The sequence below is a fragment of the Thamnophis sirtalis genome, unplaced genomic scaffold, assembly GCF_051295495.1.
Source record: "Thamnophis sirtalis isolate CommonGarterSnake01/CBP01778 unplaced genomic scaffold, rThaSir2_p1.2 scaffold_7, whole genome shotgun sequence".
Classification (NCBI taxonomy): domain Eukaryota; kingdom Metazoa; phylum Chordata; class Lepidosauria; order Squamata; family Natricidae; genus Thamnophis; species Thamnophis sirtalis.
Window position 1 is genome coordinate 6,949,818 of NW_028261387.1, and position 22,261 is coordinate 6,972,078.

At 41.2% G+C, this 22,261-nt stretch overlaps 1 protein-coding gene across 2 annotated transcripts in view; it reads right to left on the reverse strand.

Annotated features, from left to right (window-relative positions):
- Positions 1-22,261, reverse strand: part of BCAR3 (BCAR3 adaptor protein, NSP family member) — a 114,683-nt gene that overhangs the window by 61,716 nt on the left and 30,706 nt on the right. For both annotated transcript variants that reach the window (XM_087719264.1, XM_087719263.1), the window contains exon 3: positions 15,091-15,130. In XM_087719264.1, coding sequence (XP_087575390.1) covers positions 15,091-15,130 — 40 coding nt within the window. The remainder of the gene's footprint in view (positions 1-15,090; positions 15,131-22,261) is intronic.

Genomic DNA, 22,261 nt, shown 5'->3' on the forward strand with positions numbered 1-22,261 from the left:
GGGTCAGAACAGTGAACCTATGGCATACGTGCCAGAGGTGGCTCACAGCGCCCTCCTCTCTGATAGCACGCAAGCCGTTACCCCTGTTCAGCTCTGCCGCGTATGTACCATGTACCTCACACCGGCCAGCTGGTCTTCGGGTCTCTGCTGGGGGCATGCAGGGGGGCATGTGCAGGGGGCGTGTGCATGCACAGGGCACAAGGGGCGCACTCGCATTGCATTTGGGGGGTTTGGGCATCCACGTGCTTTGGTTTGGGAAAGGTTAGCCATCGCTGGTCTCTATAATTCCAATGGTGTTGCCCTTTAAGAAAGCCATAAAGATCCTAGCTTATTTAACAGGGCCTGAGACAGGGCAATTTATGACCTCACTCATGGCTGTGTTTTTATTGCTCTTTGTCGATATGAGTGGTTCCGATTTGCTCAATGCTGGTTATATTTTAGCCTGTTTTAAATTATTATTTTATTATGATACTCCGGCCTAGAGTTCCTTCGGTGAGTAAGGCAATTAATAAATTGGTTAGCTAAATAGTAATATAAACTCGTAGAATTCTCAGCAATAAACTGTGCTGTCTGGAAAACACTGGAGCTGAAGTCTGCATCTCTGGGGAATGCTAGGCAGGAAAAGGCTAATGAACGAAAGAAGCATCTCTTCACATGCAATTTATTTTCGGAGGCCCAGATGAAGGTAGGGAGATGGATGCTTGGGAAATGATCTTGATGATGATACCCTATCCATGAAATGCCTTTTCCGAAGGCCTCTGCCCTTTCTATTTCCTTTACCGTGCTAGAAACGTCTCTTAAGTATTTCAACTTTTAAACCCTCCCTTGCAAAAAAGAATATTAATGTCCCTGGTAGCAACAGTTATTCTTTGGCATTTTATATTTCCCTTTTTTTTTCTATGGAGGTTACTGTTGCTGGTTTTATTTTTTACACAATCCACTCACAGAGTGGATTAAAAAATGTAACAAATATTAAATATCAATATTATATTTCCCCCTCTAAACCCATTAACCAAGTTTACACAGGGATTGGCCTTCTCAGCTATTAAAATCCACGGGAGATACCTATAAATAACACTTACAAGCACAGGCTTAAAAAAGCATCATTAACTTCCTAAGTGAAACCACTACATAACTGCTATATATTCTATAAATCAGGTGCAGTCTCTAATTTCTAACCAGGATTCCTCACAAGTCATTTATAATGTCTTATAGCATCTTTCAGCAATTTTGTGGCTGTACTGTTGTTAGTACCAATATGGTATATTGAGTGCATGGATGATTATTACAGCCCATAAGATGCTCTCAATTACTCATAAGGAAATAGCTTAAGTGATCAAACCTTTGGGGAATCCACTGAGCAAGAGAGACCAGAGGGGGACGAAAAAACCAAAATTAGAATGAGAGAAAAAAGGAGAGAGCAGAAGAATTGCATTTTTTGCCTGTAGCCATCCCCAGGTTGTCTCCAAACAATAACTCCACATGATTGTGATTTTCAAATAGTTGTAGGAAGTTTCCCTTTTTTTCTATGGATGTTACTGTTGCTGGTTTTATGTATTTATTTTTACACAATCCATTCAGAAAACATCACAGAGTGGTTGTAACAAATATTAAATAGAAGATATTTCCCCTCTCCTAGAAGAATGAAATATTTTGGGAAATTTGAAAAAGGCAGAATATTATATTTCCCTGGATGAGAAAAGGAGAAATATGTTTTTAAAGACAAAGCAGCTTCCTGCCCCCCCCTTTCAGGTCCAGGGTGATGGGATTAAGACATGGCCCTCAGGACATGATGGGATTAGCCCTCTACCCATCTCACCACATGACTCCTGGGAAGATTACATCATCCAGAAAGGCTCAACCAAGCCTGGGACTCGGGACAGCCTACAGAGTTGCCCCTGCATGGCCCCATGGGAGTCTGACAACCAATCAGAATACAAGCTCAAATTCAAATGCCCAGAGAGGGTATAAAACTCAGTGTCAGGCCTGCAATTATATTCCTTTTAGAATTTTGGCCTGCCACACTTTCTCTTATTTCATTATGCTGTTTCTTTAAGTATAGTCAATGGGAGGGGGGAATAGACAGGAGTAGGATTGTGGAATGTATTGTTATCATTCTTCACTAGAAGCCAAGGTCATCCTTTGTCTCCGTACCTTCACACCTGACCGGAAGCAGCTGGGTGTGGATGCCAGCGTGGAAGAAGAAGATTGGACCATGTGATGGATTGTGGGTGTGGGGACAAGATCATGAACTTTTAACTGGGTGGGATTCTGAGGTCATTTCCAGTATTGGGATCCATAGCACGATGCCAACATGTCTGTCTTATTAAATTGGAACTTTAAGGATAGCTCTGCCTTAGACTCTGATTTAATTCTGCATGATATTTGGAGCGCTGACATTCAGGCACTCTCAGCATCTCTCCCCCCTTTTTTTTTCTTCACCCAATATCTTCAAGGCATGTCATTCTGTCCACCATTAAAACCATCTTTCCAAAGCCTCCATGATTCCAGTGTCTTTCTCCCCACTTGAAACTAAACCCAGATGGACATTTCTTCCAACATAGGAAAAGGTTCCCTGAACTACTTTATAACGATATAATTCAGCAGTTTCTTTGACAATTGCTTTGGAGTACTTGGGTTTCCAAAATAATCACAGCAGGCTAAATGAATGAAAAATCCATTGTGTAATAAGACTTGTCATTGTACGTTGTAACTGCTTGCTGACAATGCTACGCAGAGCCTTTGATTCCCCAAAACAGGTTCTTTCTCCCCAGAGACTCACAACCCTCATGAGTACAGATGGAATTGCTACTACTAATATATATTGTTGCCTTGGAAATCAGGATTTGCTATCGTTTTTAGAAAATAGGTGGCTTCTTCAAATTAGACTGCCGATATGAATCAGTAAGCTTTGATAAAGCTCTCTCTGATACGGGTGCTGTTTCTAATTAAGCAGTTTTCCCTCTGCAAATCATTTCATATTCAGTTTCCTTTGTTATACGATTTGAGCCCATTTCTAAAATCCACGTGCTGAGAAATTGGACTCTGGCTCCCCCATATGGTTAAGAGCTACAGGATGAAAATACGTTCTTTCGAATAAGGAAAATAAAAACCAATTCAAATTTATTGAAGCCCTCTAAGGCCAGATCCAAACAAAAACATGGAATGAAAGATGTTTGACATCCTTCTGGGCATATATGTGCATAAGAGGAAAATAAGTATAATGGAGTATAAAAATCATTAAGAGCATAAAAAGTAAAGGTTCCCCTCGCACGTATGCACTAGTCATTCCCGACTCTAGAGGGCGGTGTTCATCTCCGTTTCAAAGCCGAAGAAACAGCATTGTCCGAAGACATCTCCGTGGTCATGTGGCCGGCATGACTCAACGCCAAAGGCGCACGGAACACTGTTCCCTTCCCACCAAAGGTCCACTGGGAATTTTTCTACTTGCATTTTTGACGTGCTTTCGAACTGCTAGGTTGGTAGAAGTTTCAAGTTTATTAGAATTTGTATGCCACCCTCTCCCATAGGGACTCTGGGTGGCTCACAACAGACAAGAAACATTTAATTTTTAAAAATAGAGATAAAAAATAAAAATACAGTATTAAAATTCATGTCACCCATTCCATCTAAACGGAGCTGGATATCAATCAACAGCTCCAGGCCTGCCGGAACAGCCAGGTCTTGACGGCTTTACGGAAGGCCGGGAGAGTGGTAAGGCTCCGGATCTCTGCAGGTAGATCGTTCACAGGGCTGGCGCAGCAACAGAGAAGGCCCTCCCCCGGGGAGTCGCCAGCCGGCATTGTCCGGCTGACGGCACCTGGAGGAGGCCCAACCTACGCGATCTTGTTGGTCGTTGGGAGGTAAGTGGCAGGAGGCGGTCTCTCAGGTCCTGAGACAAGTAACGGGATCTCACTGCGTTACGCGGCGCTAGGGATTCAAACCACCGAACTGCCGACCTTTCAGACTGACATGCTTAGCGTCTTAGCCACTGAGCCGCCACATCCCTATTAAGAGCATAGTTACTAAAATAAACCCAAAGGAAAATATTAATATAAGAAGTTCCAATCCCAAATAATGGTACAGCATATTGTATAAATGGGTTCCACCACAAAACCGCGTTCGACTAAAGCGCGCTCGACGAAACCGCGTAGCTGACGTCATCACAGCGCGACAACAGCACGGAGAAAAAAGCACGCTGTAAACGCTAAAGCTAAAATTAACCCCTAAACCTAAACCTAACCCCCCTAAACCTAATCCTAAACCTAACCCTAAACTTAACCCTTAACCTAACCCTAAACCTAACCCTAAACCTAACCCTTAACCTAACGCTAAATCTAATCCTAACCCTTAACCTAACCCTAAACCTAACCCTAAACCTAACCCTAAACCTAACCCTAAACCTAACCCTAAACCTAACCCTAAACCTAACCCTAAACCTAACCCTAAACCTAACCCTTACCTTAACTTGAATCGGCTTGCTTTCAAAGCGCTATTTAAAGCGCCCTTTTTTCTCCGCGGTCGCTGTTGTCGCCCTGCTGATGACGTCAGCGACGCGGTTTAATCGGGAGCGCTTTAGTAGAGCGCGCTTTTGTCGTGCCACGGTATAAATGGTAGCCTAGAACTGAGCAACTTGAGAGGAAAGGGGGGGGAAAGGTTTCAGCGTAGTTGATTTATTTCTGCTCCTTTGAAAAACAGAAGTGTTTGAAGAACGTAGTAATAGTAAGAACGACTGGTCTCAAGACAAAAGCTATATAAGCGTTTTGCATGCCCCTATACACGTCCACATACACAATTTTACAAGCTGGGCCTGCATTCCAATTGCCTTAAAGAGGCAACAGATTTTCCTCAGGCTGGTATTCTGCCCCATTTGCTCTATATGGCTCCCTGTTTTGACATAAAAATGTCCTTTTATTTTTATTGAGGGAGGGAAATGCCAACTTTTACTGCTTCCCAATGGGCCTTGGGCACCAAAGGTTATGGGTTTTTTTTATAAACCAAGAAATTCCTCAATTGAAAACTCCTCAGTCATTTTGGATTAGTCGAGGGGGAAAGTACCCCAAAGCTATTTTACTTCCTCTAAATTTATTACATTCCCTCAGTGCCTGTAAAAAGAAACTCCTTTTCTAAGATTCCTAGCTTCTTGCCTCTTCCTTCTGAGGTCAGCTGTACAGGTTTATTTTGTTTATTTATCCAATTTTTATGCCACCAGATTCTCAACGACTTTGCCTGTTCAGTCAATAATAATAAGATTCACTAAGATAATATTATCTTGGTAAATAATAAATCTACTATGATGTATGCCAGACATATGCTAACATATAACATCACAGCTCCCAAAATATGTGAGATTTGAATTGCATCCAAATATATCTTTTCCCTTCAGACATAGAGAGCAATTACATCTTTAATTTTTAAGCTATTTTATTGGACCACTTTAGCTCAATGAAATAGGGTCAATCGTTTCACAATGCAAATACAATATAAAGTAATATAAAAGAAATACCTTTTGGAAAAAACTGTTTTCATTCTGCACCACCTGAAGTTTTGAAGGATTTCAACTACTCTTCTGAGGAAAATATAATTAGTTCTATGTGCGTGCAAATTATCTAACTTTATGTCAATATAAACCTATTATAAGATTTAGAAACTATTCCTACACATGTTTTTTGACAGTTCTGCAAGGTCTGGGAGTTTTGAATAATTAGTTGCAAATATATACAAGTAAGAAAACAGAATCAGCAAAGGTCATTATATAGAAACCATTTCCAAATTTGAAAACCTCTTTTAAGATCCATCTTACAGTTTGCAAGCTAAACAGGTGGTTTATCGGTACATCAGTTCTTTTGATTTTTCTTTGGTATTGCAAGAAATACCAATTTGATGTATTACACTAGAGGGCAGCATACTACTACAAGGGACATGTTAGGAAATATTTCTAATTAAATTTAACCTAAATTATATAATGTTTATACTTAAATGTAACATAAAAATAACATTTCTCATTATGCTTAACAAATTAAATGCTATCTTTAGTTATATTTATTTCTTTGTTGACTTTAAACGCATAAATTAAATGCCTGAAATTTAAAAACTGCAAAATGTGAATATCTGTAGATACAAAATTATGATGTATGCTGAGCTGGATAGTAAAAGAAATAGATGAAGAGTTCCTCTTTGAAGGTGATCTAGGCAATTCCAAAATGTGATAGATAGATAGATAGATAGATAGATAGATAGATAGATAGATAGATAGATAGATAGATAGATAGATAGATAGATGGATGATAGGCAGGTAGGTAGGTAGGTAGGTAGATGATAGATAGATAGATAGATAGATAGATAGATAGATAGATAGATAGATAGATAGATAGATGATAGATAGATAGATGATAGATAGATAGATAGATAGATAGATAGATAGATAGATAGATGATAGATAGATAGATAGATGATAGATAGATAGATAGATGATAGATAGATAGATAGATAGATAGATAGATGATAGATAGATAGATAGATGATAGATAGATAGATAGATAGATAGATGATAGATAGATAGATAGATAGATAGATAGATAGATAGATAGATAGATAGATAGATAGATAGATAGATAGATGATAGATAGATATAGATAGATAGATGATAGATAGATAGATAGATAGATGATAGATAGATAGATAGATAGATAGATAGATAGATGATAGATAGATAGATAGATGATAGATAGATAGATAGATAGATAGATAGATAGATAGATAGATAGATAGATAGATAGATGATAGATAGGTAGGTAGGTAGGTAGATGATAGATAGATAGATAGATAGATAGATAGATAGATAGATAGATAGATAGATAGATAGATAGATGGATGATAGGTAGGTAGGTAGGTAGGTAGGTAGATGATAGATAGATAGATAGATAGATAGATAGATAGATAGATAGATAGGTAGGTAGGTAGGTAGGTAGATGATAGATAGATAGATAGATAGATAGATAGGTAGGTAGGTAGGTAGGTAGGTAGGTAGGTAGATGATAGATAGATAGATAGATAGATAGATAGATAGATAGATAGATAGATAGATAGATAGATAGATAATATACACTGTATAGGGGTGACACCCCTCCGGCTTCGTAAGGCGGGCTGCCATCCCTGCCTCTCCTACCCCCTTCCCTCTCTTCACTCAAACAAACTCTCTCTCAAACACACACATACACACACACACACACACACACAAAGTTGCACCAGGAGGATGAAGTTTGAATTACTCCCTCTGACTCACACGTACCTTTTCCAGCTGTTTCAGAGAGGATTCAGAGGATTCAGAGAGGATTTCAACTCTGCTCTTGCCTGCCATCATGAAAAGAAAAAAAATGTAAAAGGAAAAAGGCAAGAGCTGAGGTCAGGCTGAGCTAGTTGCTGCTAGTTGCTGCTTAACTGTTTAAAAAAGCCTCTAAAAAAACGCCCTCTACAGGAGGAGGCAGGAGAACAATGTGCCTCATCTACATAAGGAATTTTTCGGCTTTTAACCCTTGCTTAACTCTGCTCGAGTGATCATAAAGTCAGACTAGATGAGGCACGTGGTTCTCCTGCCTCCTCCTGTAGAGGGCGCTTTTTAAGAGGCTTTTTCAAACAGTTAAGCACTAAGCAGAGTCATCCATGGTGACTCTGGCAGCAACTACCTCAGCCTTTTTCCTTTTACATTTTTCTTTTCTTTTCATGATGACAGTGGTGAGGCTCTGCCTCCCCTGACTGCACGTCCCTGATATACAGACGATAGACAAACAGACAGGTCCTGATTTCTGTTTGAATTCAATACTGCTGCTGTGAAAATTGCAAGTGACAGGTGTCAGGTTCAACTTCTGAAGTTGGAACATTGGAACTTTCCTAGCTTATCTAATGCTTGTATAACCCTGACCATGACTCTTTCACTTTCGGTCGGTAGGACGTCATGTTCTGGAAGAAATACCAGAAATCTAAGGAAGTCATCCCTGGCAAGTTGCAACAAGCGTCGTATTCTATTACCTTCCCGAGGCTAGGATTAACTGAAAGTTAAGTCATTGGAATGACTGGCTCCAAGGGACATTTATGCATTCAAAAGACATTCTGCAATGGCTAACTCATGCCTTCCTGTAACTTAACTGTCTCTCTCTCCACGTCCTGTACTCTCAGTTGACAAAATACAGGTTATGGTCTTCTTTGTGTAATATTCCTTCCTTTATTTCCCCCAGTCACTTTTTCTCCAAATCCATTCTTTCTTTATAGGCCAAATTTTCAATTGTCACCTCCATTCCCTTCTGTGCACGAGGTCTGCCAATAATAGCAATAGCAATAGCAGTAGACTTATATACCGCTTCATAGGGCTTTCAGCCCTCTCTAAGCGGTTTACAGAGTCAGCATATCGCCCTCACAATCTGGGTCCTCATTTCACCCACCTCGGAAGGATGGAAGGCTGAGTCAACCTCGAGCCGGTGAGATTTGAACCGCCGAACTGCAGCTAGCAGTCAGCTGAAGTAGCCTGCAGTGCTGCACCCTAACCACTGCGCCACCTCGGCCCTTAGAGGTGCCAAGTGGAGAGCATGGAGGTAAATTTCAAATTGTTTGAGAATGATAGAATGTTACATGGTTGAACCAATACAGATAAAGCCTTCTTCCTACATGAACCCATAACCGGGAGAGGCATAAACGAGCAACGAGGAAATATTCGTAAGAATCTTTGAGGCATAATTAAAGTGTTTTAATTTTGTAGTCGGTGATAATATTCTAAGGCAGTGTTTCTCAACCTTGGTGACTTTAAATCCTGTGGATTTCAACTCCCAGAATCCCCCAGCCAGCAAAGCTGGCTGGGGAATTCTGGGAGTTGAAATCCACAGGATTTAAAGTCACCAAGGTTGAGAAACACAGTTCTAAGACAATGATAGCGAACTTTTTTGGCACCGTGTACACGTTCATCGGGGTCGCAACCTGGAAGAGGAGCTGCCCGGGAGACATCCGTGAGTCAGAAAATGAACTTCCGGTTTCTGGTGCGCATGCACGCACAATGATCAGCTGGCCGGTGCACATGCTCCCGCCAGAAAGCAGAAGATCAGCTCTTCCAGTTTCCGGCACTGCCGAACGCACAAAGCCCAGCTGGTCATTGCACATACATGCATGCCAGAAACCCGGAAGTGGAATGGACAACGCCGCACGTGCCAAGCGACATGCCTCCACATGCCACTTTGGGGACACATGTCTTAGGTTCACCATCACGATTCTAAGAATATAAGAATAACTGCGAAGGACTGAGGTATTTATTATTTGTATTTGTATTTATTGGTTTTGTATGCCGGGCGGCTTACAATAAAAAAGGGAGGGGGGAGGTACCACACCAGGGGTGGGTTTCAACCGGTGCGCACCGGTCCCTGGGATCCAGTTGGTCGCCGAACCCGGAAGTAAGTAACTTCCGGGAACGGCGAAGGGCCCCCCCCCACGCCCGCGTGCGCCCACACACCCGCGCCCGCTCCTTACCCAGTTTTTACGAATTCTGCGCTTCCACGCATGTGCAGAATGCATACAGCGCCTGAGCGATCCTCCAGGAGCAGCTGGAGCATCGCGCAGACGCTAGTACGCACGTGCGCGCCGCATGCGTGCGCGAGGACGCCACATGCGTGCGCGAGGACGCCGCGTGCATGCACGAGGACGCCGCGTGCGTGCGCGAGGACGCCGCCGGCCTCGTTCCAACCGAACCGGGAAACCCACCCCTGTACCACACAGATATCTATGAGATATCCAAAAGCAAAATATGAGCACAATTGTATCTTCCAACATTTGTCCCAATTCCCAAGATGAACTTTACATCAGTTTAATCAAGTAAAAAGATTTCAGGAAGCCTGTATAAATTGAATGACATAGCTAACATTTCTAACAAGGCACTTCAACATGGATGACTAGAATTCAGCTAGGGTTTATTCCCGTTTTTCTACTTTCTGGACATTATATCACCTCAATCTACCCATTATTCATAAATGTATCAATAATCCTGAGAATGTTGCTTCTGACAATAAGCATCCTAGAAAAACCACTGACAAAATGATGCTCACTTGCAATACAAAACTAGTATTTTTTTCCATGCTCCTTCTTTAAAATCCAGGAAAGCAACTGGATTTTAAATTAGTTTTAAAGTCCAGTTTTAGCACTGCTAGGTTATACAAAGGAAGAAGACAAGTAGAAAACAGGTCTGCAAATTTTGCTATAAATAACCTGAAACCGTCTTCTTTTACACTCATAGCTGGCATTATTTAGTCTTCTTACCTCACTCAAAGAAGTGAGTCCATTTATCTACATTTTTAAGTCAAGCACAATAATCCTTCAGTAGCGGGCTCTCTCTCTCTCTCTCTTGCCTCATTTGTCATTTAAAAATGAAATAAAAAAATTTAATTCACTGCAGATGATGGTGGTGATGATGATGATTTATATCTGAGGGCAAAATTCCATTCATAGATTCTCCTAAGCACCCAACTCAGAGCAGCCTGGCTTGTTTTCACTTGGGAAATAAAAGCCAATTTCTAAAAGAGCTCTTTAACTGTGACCAGCCTTGCTGATGGAACAAAAGAGAAGCTACAGACCAATGGCTTCTTCTCAGAACATTTGTCTGTTTATGGGACCAGCCGCTGTATAATAAGCTGCTCTCTCTTTTAGAACCACAGAATGACCTAATGCATCAATACTTTAAATGTTATAAAAAGCATTTGCATATAGCCATCACAAGAGGCCATTCCCTGTAGAGGCTCCGGTCCCTATTGATGTTGCAAATGAGGGGGGGATGAAAATATCTTGATGTGTTTCTGAGCAACCTTGGTAGGAAATGAAATGGATTCTTTCTGCTTTTGCTTTTCAGGGGAAAACCTCTTTAGGCAAATCTCTTAATTGACATCCAAAATGCAACTAATCGTTTTCTTCACGGAGATACGCAGTCATTTGTCCAACCAGAGGAAAACAGAAAGATGAAAGGTAAAATGAGACAAGTAAACTTAGAACAAATGCCTTGTGTGCCAAAGGAGAGGATGGATAGGATTTGAAATGGTTGCCATGGCTCATCTCTAAAACATAAGCACAACATAAACTGCAATGGTTTTCTTAAAACTGGCCGAACAGACTTTAATTTAAGTACAGGTAGTCCTTGATATACGACCATTTGTTTAGCGAATGTTCAAAGTCACAATCACACTGAAAAAATGTTATTTACAACCAGGGGTGAAATGCTACCGGTTCGGACCGGTTCGCCTGAACCGGTAGTAAAAATGCTACCGGTTCGGGCGAACCAGTTTTTTCGACTATCAGCTGTGACACCTGTTTATATTAGCAGGATTTCCTGCTTTCTAGCTAATCTAAATCGCGTGGCAGAGCAGATTCCCCCCTCCGTTGTTCGCTTACCTATGCAGGCACACTCGGTAGCAGGTTCCATCCACCTGTCCGGATGTCATCACATCCATTTTTGACACTCTGCACATGCGCACATGCCAGTGGTGGGTTTCAAAAATTGTTCGAACCTACTCTGTGGGTGTGGCCTCCTTTGTGGGAGTGGCTTGCCGCCCATGTGACCGGATGGGAGTGGCTTGCCACCCATGTGACCGGATGGGAGTGGCTTGCCACCCATGTGACCGGATATGAAGATGCCGACGACACTTGTCAGAACCACCTTAAATTACCTCACACACAGCACTGGCATGCATAAGAATATGATGTAAACTTCTTTTTTAAAAGGCATCTTTGGTTTGCGTTAAAACAACTTCAACGCACGCAATGTTCTGATTCCACCACAAGCACAGTAGTCATCCATACCTTTCACAGAGGCACTGAGTTTCATAAATATGAGCATGATAGTGTAGAATAATCATATCCAAGGACCAGTGGTGGGTTTCAAAAAATGTTGGAACCTCTTCTGTAGGTGTGGCCTGCTTTCCGGGTCCACTGGTGGAACCTCTTCTAACCGGTTCGGTAGATTTGATGAACCGGTTCTACCGAATAGGTGCGAACTGGTAGGAACCCACCTCTGGCACACGCTCACATTGCTCACATTGCTATGGAACTGGTAGCAGAGGTAAGTAGATTTCACCCCTGTTTACAACCAGTCCTCGCATATATCACCATCACAGCACCCCTAAAGTCACACGATCAAAATTCAGGTACTTGGCATCCGGCCTCGATTTACGAAGGTTACAGCATCCCAGGGTCACATGGTCACTATTTGCGACTTCCCCAACCAACTTTTGACCAGCAAAGTCAATAGGGGAAAGCGAGATTGACTTAGTGACCATGTGATTCACTTAACCACTGAAATGATTTGCTTAACAACCATGGCAGAAAAGGGTGTAAAATCAGAGGCAATTCACTTAACAACCACTTTGCTTAGCAACAGAAAGATGATGCCAATTGTGATTGAAAGTTGATTGACATTGTGGAATCCCATACGTAGAGAATGATGACCATTGCTCATTTGGCAAATTGGTGTTCTGATGTTGGGATGCAAATCAACTGTTACCATTCTTCTGCAGTTGATGTACTTTGCCCTAATTGTTAGGACATTATCAACTTGCAAAAATGATAATTTGCATACCAAAGGTAAGGCGGGTAAACGGTTCCATTCACTCTTTGACCAAGGCAGGTTCAATGACTGTGAGAAGCCATGAAAAAACGCAGAACAAAAAAACCCCTCAAGTTTCAGTTCATTGCAAGAGCGAAGTCCAGGATATTACATGGTAGGCGTATTGCACATGCGAATGGAGTTTGCCAAAGAACAATTTCTTTGGCTCCTTCTTTTGACCAAGGTTCATATGAAACTGCCTAGATTCTATGCCGTGAGGTCTAAAATTGTGAAATAGAGGAACGACAAGTTGCCATTTGTGGAACCAAAAAATATTTCTTCACCACATTTAGCTCCAAATGTAAATATTTTGGAGACCTTTTCCTCAGCTGTGAAATATAATTCTTCACAAATGAATTAGATAAAACAGTGTCTCAGACAGGTCCAGAAGAAATTATAGGACTACCTATTTTCAAGTTCTTTCCTTAATCTTGTTAAGATAACGTTTTTATTTTTTTATTTTTTAAATTCTGCAAGCATTTTTGAAAGCCAGGCAAACTGAAAAGCAAGCAATGGCTTCTCAACCGATGCGAAATCCCTTCCCCCATTAGCCTGAAATGATAATCTGACTATAGTACATCCCTATCTTACCTCATACTGCGCGGTTGATCTAGTCGTGGTTACTCGGAAGGTCCAAGGCATGACCTATTGGGGATTTACCTGGAAGTTCTTTCAATTTCAAAGGTCACTCCCCATTGCAGAGAATTGCAATTTAAGGATCATTTTTATGGCTTCCTGCTTATCAAAGTCATTTCCTTCTGTAACAGGCATGTGTCAAAGATTATCTGAAATGAAGAAGTGCAATCACTAATGGACAACCTTTGGGGCAATTAGCCTCTCTGAGTTCAAGGTAAACAAGCAAGATTTACTGCTTGTATATTTACAAGGGAAACTAAAATAGAGGAGTTAGAACCATAGTTGATAAATAAACCACATCACCCTTGGACATTGCTTGATAACTTTTGAATATAATTTGCATTAATACACACACTTCCATGACTGAAAGTCACCAGAAGCTGTGTTGTGCTGGTTCATCTCCTTTTTCCAAGATTGGTTCCAGTCATTGGAGCTTGGGAAGGAGAGATCCCATCCCCGGTCTCCACTGTGTAGGCTGCTAAAAGGTTCAGTGCTCTCTCTCTCTGCTCCTATTCCGCATCTACACCAGACTGTGAGTGAACACATTCGTCACCATAGGGTGAGGTATCATCTCCCCAATTACATCCGCTTGTCCCTTCAAATCTGGCAAGAGAGTCATGCTGTAGGTCTTGTCTCTTGGGAAATTATAGCAATAGCATTCTGTTCTGACCCCCCCTCGTCCCACACCAACACACACTCCGAGCCACAGATAAGTTACGGCATTTAATTAACAGACAGACAGGTCCTTGGCAGCAAACCGGCACAGACAAGCTTGGGCAGCAATCCCGCACAGATAAGGCTTGGCAGCAATCCAGCCTGTCAAGCTCACAGTAATGTCCTCCGACATTCATTCCTGCGTTGACTTCTGCAAAGAGTGGCGTGTGCACAAGGAGTCTTTTTATAGTCTGGAGAGGAGCCTAATAACCACCAGCTGAGTGCAATTACCTCCTGTAACTGCGCAACTGTTCCTGACGCTTATTAGCTCTTCGATGCCGTGCATCCAGGAACAACTTACTACTGGCATCCGGCTCACTCTCCCTTGTCTCCTCCCCACTGGTCCAAGGCTCAGGTGCCTCCTGGTGGCCAACCAGCCTCTCTGCGCCCTGCTCAGAGTTGGAACCCTGTCCAGAGCAAGTTTACATCATATTCTTATGCATGCCAGTGCTGTGTGTGAGGTAATTTAAGGTGGTTCTGACAAGTATCGTCGGCATCTTCATATCCGGTCAATGGGCGGCAAGCCACTCCCATCCAGTCACATGGGTGGCAAGCCACTCCCACAAAGGAGGCCACACCCACAGAGTAGGTTCGAACAATTTTTGAAACCCGCGACTGATTTAGATAGATTCAAGCCTCGTCAATTGCTCTAATTTTCTTAGCTTTCTTTCCAACACTGATTCACCATTTCAGCATTTGGAATGAATGTGTCCTACAGATAGACATTCTGTTCATATTAAAGCAGCTTGTTCCAAAGAGAGTGAAGATCAAATTACAAACTTCCTTTCATCTACTTTGATATAACAGGATGATTGCTGGAATATTTCCAAGAGAAAATGAAAAAGCCGTTAGCGACAGTGGTGATTAATTACTAAGTTTGCAATCTGATCTTGCTTTCTCCAAGCTTGATTCAAGTAATCTAATTAGTTATCACTCTCTCTTTAAAAACGAAATAAGTCAAGCTTTTTTTTTAAAGAAGTCAAACTACCATAATAAATTAGATCTAATGAACCAAAGAAGGAATGTATTGTTGCAATTACAATAATTTACTAATAAAATAGAGGCTTTAACATTCTTTTTTTAAATTATGGAAGTAATTAAGTCATATTTCATACCTTCACATACTCCAAACCTGGATCCGTAGTATTCTGGTCTCTGAAAAGAAGTAGCAATACGTTAGTCAGTATAATCATGTTGTGTAATTTAAAACAAAATCGGTTTTATCTCGTTACTCCTCTTTTATTGTCTCTTTTAAAGGAGAACGCTTTAAATCAGGGGAAACAGGGCGGAAAAGCAGATTTATTTCTGGCCTTTTTCTAACATCAGAATCCCAAAGCAACATCTGTCTAGCCCAGTGGTTCGCAATGTGGGGGCCCTGCCCCACGGGGGGGGGGCAATTTGATTTTTAATGGGAGCAAATTTGGAACCTTGTTTAAACCAAGTTAATGGCCTTCCTCCGCGTGAGTAGAGTTCACTTTTTGAGTAAAGTAAGAATTATATGTCACAGGGGGATGGGGGGGGATCAGGATTTTAAAGATGCTTAGGTGGTACATGGCCCAAAATAAGGTTGGGAACCACTGATCTAGCCCCTTGGTCTTGAACAGCTACTGCTTTAATTTGATTTTCAGTTTGCATCTAGAACAAGGTCTAGACTGAATTCACGTGTCATATGAAACCACAATGTAGTTTCCTGTGCAGCTCTTACCATAATGGTTTATAAACATGATCCAGGACCTAACATTATTATTCCCTATCAAATAAATATGATAAAATAAATCATCTTTATTGTAAGATCCAATCCCAGCCTTGTGTCATGGCAATATTTATAATTAATCAAAATCTGGACAATATAAAGCACTGGCTCTTTTCCAGCTATTCAGCAAACACGGGATAAGTTACCAACCCAGCAAAAATTAGTATTATAAAAAAATTAAACTCACACTGGATTACCTATCCATAGCAGTAGCCCAATTGATAAAATGCTAGTGGTTTCTAATAACAATAAAGTAATTATAAGAATGGATATATGGAAATATCTAAGCAATATTCAAAAAACACCCAGAAAACTCCCAGAAACATCTCCTCTAAAGGACTGTAATCTTCCTACAGAGCATTACTGAATACCATAAAGATTCTATTCATTAAGAAAATATTTAAAAAGCACAAAATGCCATATTTGTAATTTTAATGGTATATGTCTGAAATGGTAGGAAGTATTATTGGGTTTCGATTAGAAAACAAATAGCTTGCTTCACTGAGTAGGCATACTTAATATTAATTAAGTAATATTATAGAGCCGAGGTGGCGCAGTGGTTAGGGTGCAGTACTGCAGGCCACTTCAGCTGACTGTTATCTGCAGTTCAGCGGTTCTAATCTCACCGGCTCAAGGTTGACTCAGCCTTCCATCCTTCCGAGGTGGGTGAAATGAGGACCTGGATTGTTGTTGGGGGCAATATGCTGACTCTGTAAACCGCTTAGAGAGGGCTGAAAGCCGAACTGCAGAACTAGCAGTCAGCTAAAGTAGCCTGCAGTACTGCACTCTAACCACTGCGCCACCTCAGCTCTAACCCTTATTACCATTGTAACAACTAAAACGAAGTGCCCATTGACCTGAGTGACATTGACTTGGCCACGCCCACATGATCACATGACCACTGAGCCCCGCCTACCCAGCTGGTCATTAGGGCAGAGAACTGGTTGGTAAATTATTTGAATCCCACCACTGATGCACATGCACGCTGGCCAGGACTCCAGTCTGCGTGCCATCACTAATCTATCTTCTTCATTATCTCTTCATCTTGCAGTATTTCTTCATCTTTCCAATATTATGCGATGATAATTCAGAAGGGATGTTATTAAAAAGATATAGAGGTGTTACTGTGCTCTATTATATAGGGGTTCAAATTACTTTCCAGGTTTAATACTGTATTGACTTGAAGTTGATTTTCTATTAAATCACTCTAAATAACATCATTTAGATAACTTCAGAGTAGCTTGGGGGGGGGAGGGTTAATTCCAAACTTAAGCAATATATCGTACATCAACTTTATTATAAATTAATCAGATAAAGTTTACATATGTTATAGTAAGGATTTAAAAAAATCGGATATGAACTTTTTTATTTTATTTTCCCCAAGTTCTTCTAACGACAATAGATCCTAACTTTGAACTCTCATAATTTCTTACCACTAGACATGCAGACTGGAGTAGATGGGCACTTAAAATCTATAGAAGTCTGAAGACCACCAGATTCCTTCTCCTACTACTGTCCTTAGGGACTAACAAACATACACTATAAACCGTAATGAATTTGTTAGTGTTGAATGTTACAAGGGTCTTTGTTTTTCTACATGCGTCTCTCTCTGCCCTCTCCTTTGTAGATAACACACCAAGTATCTGATGAAAAAGAATAGTCCTTATGATTTTGTGCTGAATGCATGTATTAGGTTTTGTTTTTTTAAATATACATTGGTTTTGTTAACTGGCTGTTCCACTGGAAAATGCTTTTGGTGGTGCTGAATGACAAGCACCATCAGCCCTACTCCGATAGCTTCAAACAGGATATTTATTAAGTTAATCTTGTGCTAGCAATTCAATATCCAACTTCAGGAGACATGACTTTGGAACTAATCAGACCAGGAACCTTCTAACCTCTGTCTATTGTTTTAAAATCAGATTATTTTGAACTCTGTGAACTCTACAACCTGAGGGATAATTCATATGTTCAACAGATATGACAAAACCACCCATATAATTCAGCAATTAATGCAGATAACACTAGGGTCACACACAAGTACTGCTGGGAGAAAGAAAGAGAACAAAAGATGTAACCTTTAATTAAGCAGGCTACAAAACAATGGCTTACACCGGATTTGATACAGGACAGTCACAATATCTGCACTCATCAAACCAGAGTTAAGGGATCTCAGAACAAGGAGACTATTATCTCTCTATTAAAAAAAAAACCAGTAGGGGTTCAACTTGCTAAACTAAACAGTTCTTTATCTATTTGAAATCTTAACCAGCATAGTTCATGTAATAACCGTTATCCATTTTAACTGCACCTCCACAATCCAAGTAGAGAACAAGGTTTATTAAAAAATAAAAAAAAATAAAACAGATCTCAAGTTACTGGTTCAGTAATTCAACTTGATTCGGTCTTTCCCAATCAAGCTTTTTCCAGTTGCAAGCAATGGACAATGAACCTGGGAAAATGTCTTTCATACACTTCTAGAAGGCAAAACAAGCCTCACAATCTCCAAACATCTGTTGGGCATCAGAAGGCCGACGTGGCGCAGTGGTTAAATGCAGCACTGCAGGCTACTTCAGCTGACTGCAGTTCAGCAGTTCGGCTGTTCAAATCTTACCGGCTCAGGGTTGATTCAGCCTTCCATCCTTCCGAGGTGGGTAAAATGAGGACCCGGATTGTTGGGGGCAATATGCTGACTCTGTAAACCGCTTAGAGGGGGCTGAAAGCCCTATGAAGCGGTATATAAGTCTAACTGCTATTGCTATTGCTATTGTTATAAATGCCACCATTGCATGTGTTGTCGTAATTTTCGATGAAGGCTTCATTTGCTGTGGACACCCATATCAACACCAATCAGAACTAGTGGTGGTATTCTACCAGTTCGGACCAGTTCACCCAAACCGGTAGCGGAAATCACGGGTGGCCCCGCCCACCCGCCCTGGCTCTACGGCATCCCACTTAGGCCCTTTCTTTAGGCAAAGCACATGGGCGGAAGGCAGAGTGCATATGCGGATGTGGCTCACATTTGCAAACCAGTAGGGAAGGTAAGTGATTACCACCCCTGATCAGAACAATATAATGACTATTTCAGGCATTCCAATTTCCTTTTTTTTTATTGACACATGTATTTTTATGAACTTGGGAACAAGTCATCTGGAAAAAAAAAACCCTCACAAAGCTTATAATGTGAGTTCTCTACCCTTGTTGAGCTGATGGGTACGTTCAAAATTTCAAAATCAGGTTTCAGGTTCTCTCAGACAATGGCTATAGCAGGGGTACCAAAATGGCGGCCCCTAGACCAGATGGATCACATGCAGGCTACGCCCACCCGTTACACAAAGGGAGAAAACATCACGAAACGCCATGGGACGGCAACATGACAGGGTGAGTTTGACATCTGTGGGCTATAGGTTTGCTGCAGTGGTGGGATTCAGCCAGTTCGCACCTATTCGGGAGAACCGGTTGTTGGAAGAAATCTCCTTTTGTTTCTTTCCACTTTACAGGGCTAATCCTGTAAGGAAGGCAGGAAGGAAACATTCTGGTGTTGTTTCTAGCTAATCTTTGTTGCCCTGCTTACAGAAACTGCCTCTCTGGTTAACCCTTATGACATTGCAACAGCTAAGGTGAAGCGCCCATCAACCTTAGTGACATTGAGTTGGCCACACCCACACAGTCACATGATCACTGAGCCACACCTACCCAGCTGATCATTAAGGAAGAGAACCGGTTGTTAAATTATTTGAATCCCACCGCTGGTTTGCTGATATCCACAATCACTATCAGCACGATGAGTTAGAAAACACCAATTACTATTTTCTCACACAAGATATTCTTCTCTGCTTTATTTTTTTTTCTGGCCAAGTGGACAGACCTTCCAGACAAAGCACTCTTATCATTCTAAATTTCTAAGAGAATTCATAAAGCTTATTTGTGGCTCAGCTGCATTCTTGAAAGTAAAAAAGCTGGCTGTTTTATTTTTGTAGCACTGCTGAAAATCAAAAGAATTTTGTTTTAAAATTCAAAAAGAGTGGGCAGGGAGTCTGGGTGGTATCAAAAGAAGTGCCAGTGGCACATTAAGAATCCTGCTTGTAGTTAAAATACTGTCTAGCTATTGCCCTGAACACTATTTTTGTTTCTTTTGATAAAAAAAGATTGTAAAGAGTTCCATAAATAATAAAGCTTTTACAATTTCTCTCTCTCTCTCTCTCTCTCTCTCTCTCTCTCTCTCTCTCTCTCTCTTTCCATCTCTCTCTCCCTCTGTGTGTGTGTGTGTGTGTGTGTGTGTGTGTGTGTGTGTGTGTCCTTCATCGCCCCTTATCCCCTTCTTCCTTTGCAAGATTTCTGGTTACGGGTCCTCTTCTGAAGATGAAAACACGATGTCTCTTAAGATTATCAATTGCCCTTTTTTCAATTATTTTGCACATACAGGCAAACCCAGAAAACCAATCAAGCAAACTGCTAATGTAGCTCTTTTCATCAGCTCTAATTAACATTTATGAGGCCACCAGCAATAAACCTACAGGATTATAACTCCGCTCAAACACAGCTGCACAGGAGTCCCCTTACATCAATTGCAGCTGAAAGCTTGTCTCACCACCTCAGTCAGCTGCTTTTCATCTGGTGTTATAAAGTTCCTAGTTTGAAGTTGTTTGCCTTCCTGGAGAACCCCCAAGTCATTCCTCTTTTTCTCGTCTCTACTGCTGTTTGCTTACAGGATCTTTCCTGTAACCGCCAAAGGATAGCTTCTACCGATACATGATGAAAATCAACTAACTCTGTTTGACTTCCCAGTGATCAGATAAGCCCAATTCCTATGTCAACAAAGGGCCATTTGATGTAGCTCATTAGCATTGGAAAGAAAAAGTGGTTTCATCCTTCGGAAGATAGGAGAACTAGGATAACAAAAAGCCACTTCCCATCTAAAAGAAATGTTAACTTCTGCACACTTCCTGGTTCCTACCATAGGCACTAAAACAGAAACATGTACGTACTAGGGGTAAAATAAGCCAGTTGTAAATGTGTTATCTTTAGTGTACTAATATTCTGAAACAGCTATTTATAAGTGGCATTTTACCGTCAAATAACCCAACTTCCTCTGTAGAAATTTATGGAGGGTTTCTATCTTTAATCCACCCAAGATTTCCCCATCATGCAGTCTATCTTTTTCTTTATGCCAGAAAAAAAAATCCATTCTAGTGGAATAGCAATAGCAATAGCAGTTAGACTTATATACCGCTTCATAGGGCTTTCAGCCCTCTCTAAGCGGTTTACGGAGTCAGCATATTGCCCCCAACAACAATCCGGGTCCTCAACGATGGAGTAGCAGTACAGTGACTTTTAACTAAGTTTATCTGGGCTACTAAAGCTAGGGCGTGAAAATGCAGACAATCACTATATGACAGATGATTGGATAAGCTCTGAAAGTGCTCCGAGGTTCACACATCCAATACTGCTTTTAATAAAGGCCATTGGTAGACGAAGCAACAATGTGGTTATCCTTCTCCTCTCTGTTCTTGACATTCATTGGTAAAACTTTAACTTGGAGATCTTGGATCATGCAGAGTCCACCAGCATGGAGTCCCTGATTATCAGAATCCAGATGAGGTGGGAGAGGGGAGACACATCATCAGAACTGATGATCACCATATGCGTAACCAATTGCTTTATAGTGTTACTGAAGTCTGGGAAGAGAGCTTGAGATTGGCCACTCAAGGGCTACAAAGGAAACTTTATGCCATTGTGACAGCCAGCCAGCTGCTGACAAAACCTATTGAAGAACACTGGACCATGATCAGCCTCTATCAACTTTGAAGACAGAAGTCATCAAAAACTAATAGGTAGCCATTCCAGAGAACTGGACAGTTACTTTTCTGTAAAGGTAAAGGATATCCTGCTTGAGCAGAGTGTTGAACTAAACAGTGGTTCCCAAACTTGGCAACTTTAAGATTTGTGGACTTCAACTCCCAGAATTCCCGCTGGCTGGAGAATTCTGGGAGTTGAAGTCCACAAGTCTTAAAGTTGCCAAGTTTGGGAACCTCTGAACTAGAAGACCTCCAAGGTCCCTTCCAAAATATACTTTTTTATTTTCCATTTTCATAACATATAATCACATGTATACTATTAAATAGCCAATATCATATTGTATTAAGTAGTAATTACATCAGTTCCTCTTGCCATCAATGCCCAGAAAGATAAAAACCCATTATTAGCTCTTCTGCTCTCCATTCACCTCTTTCTTCTGCCTCTCTCCTACCTCCTTTCTTCCCTCCGTCATCCTTTTCTACTCTACTTCCCCTTCCTTTCTCCTTCTCCTCTCTCTTCATTCCACTCCTCCTTATTCTCCTCATCTTCCCCCCTTCACCCTCTCTCCTATCCCTCTCTTCCTATCTTTCTTCTCTCCTCTGCTTCCCACTCTTCCTCTCATTCACTTGGTGTATTTCAGCTTCTGAAAGGTCCCTTCTAACTCTGTTATTCTGTTAATAAAAAAACCATGAACGGCATCACAGAATAACACCATTACTACAAGGATAGATTTA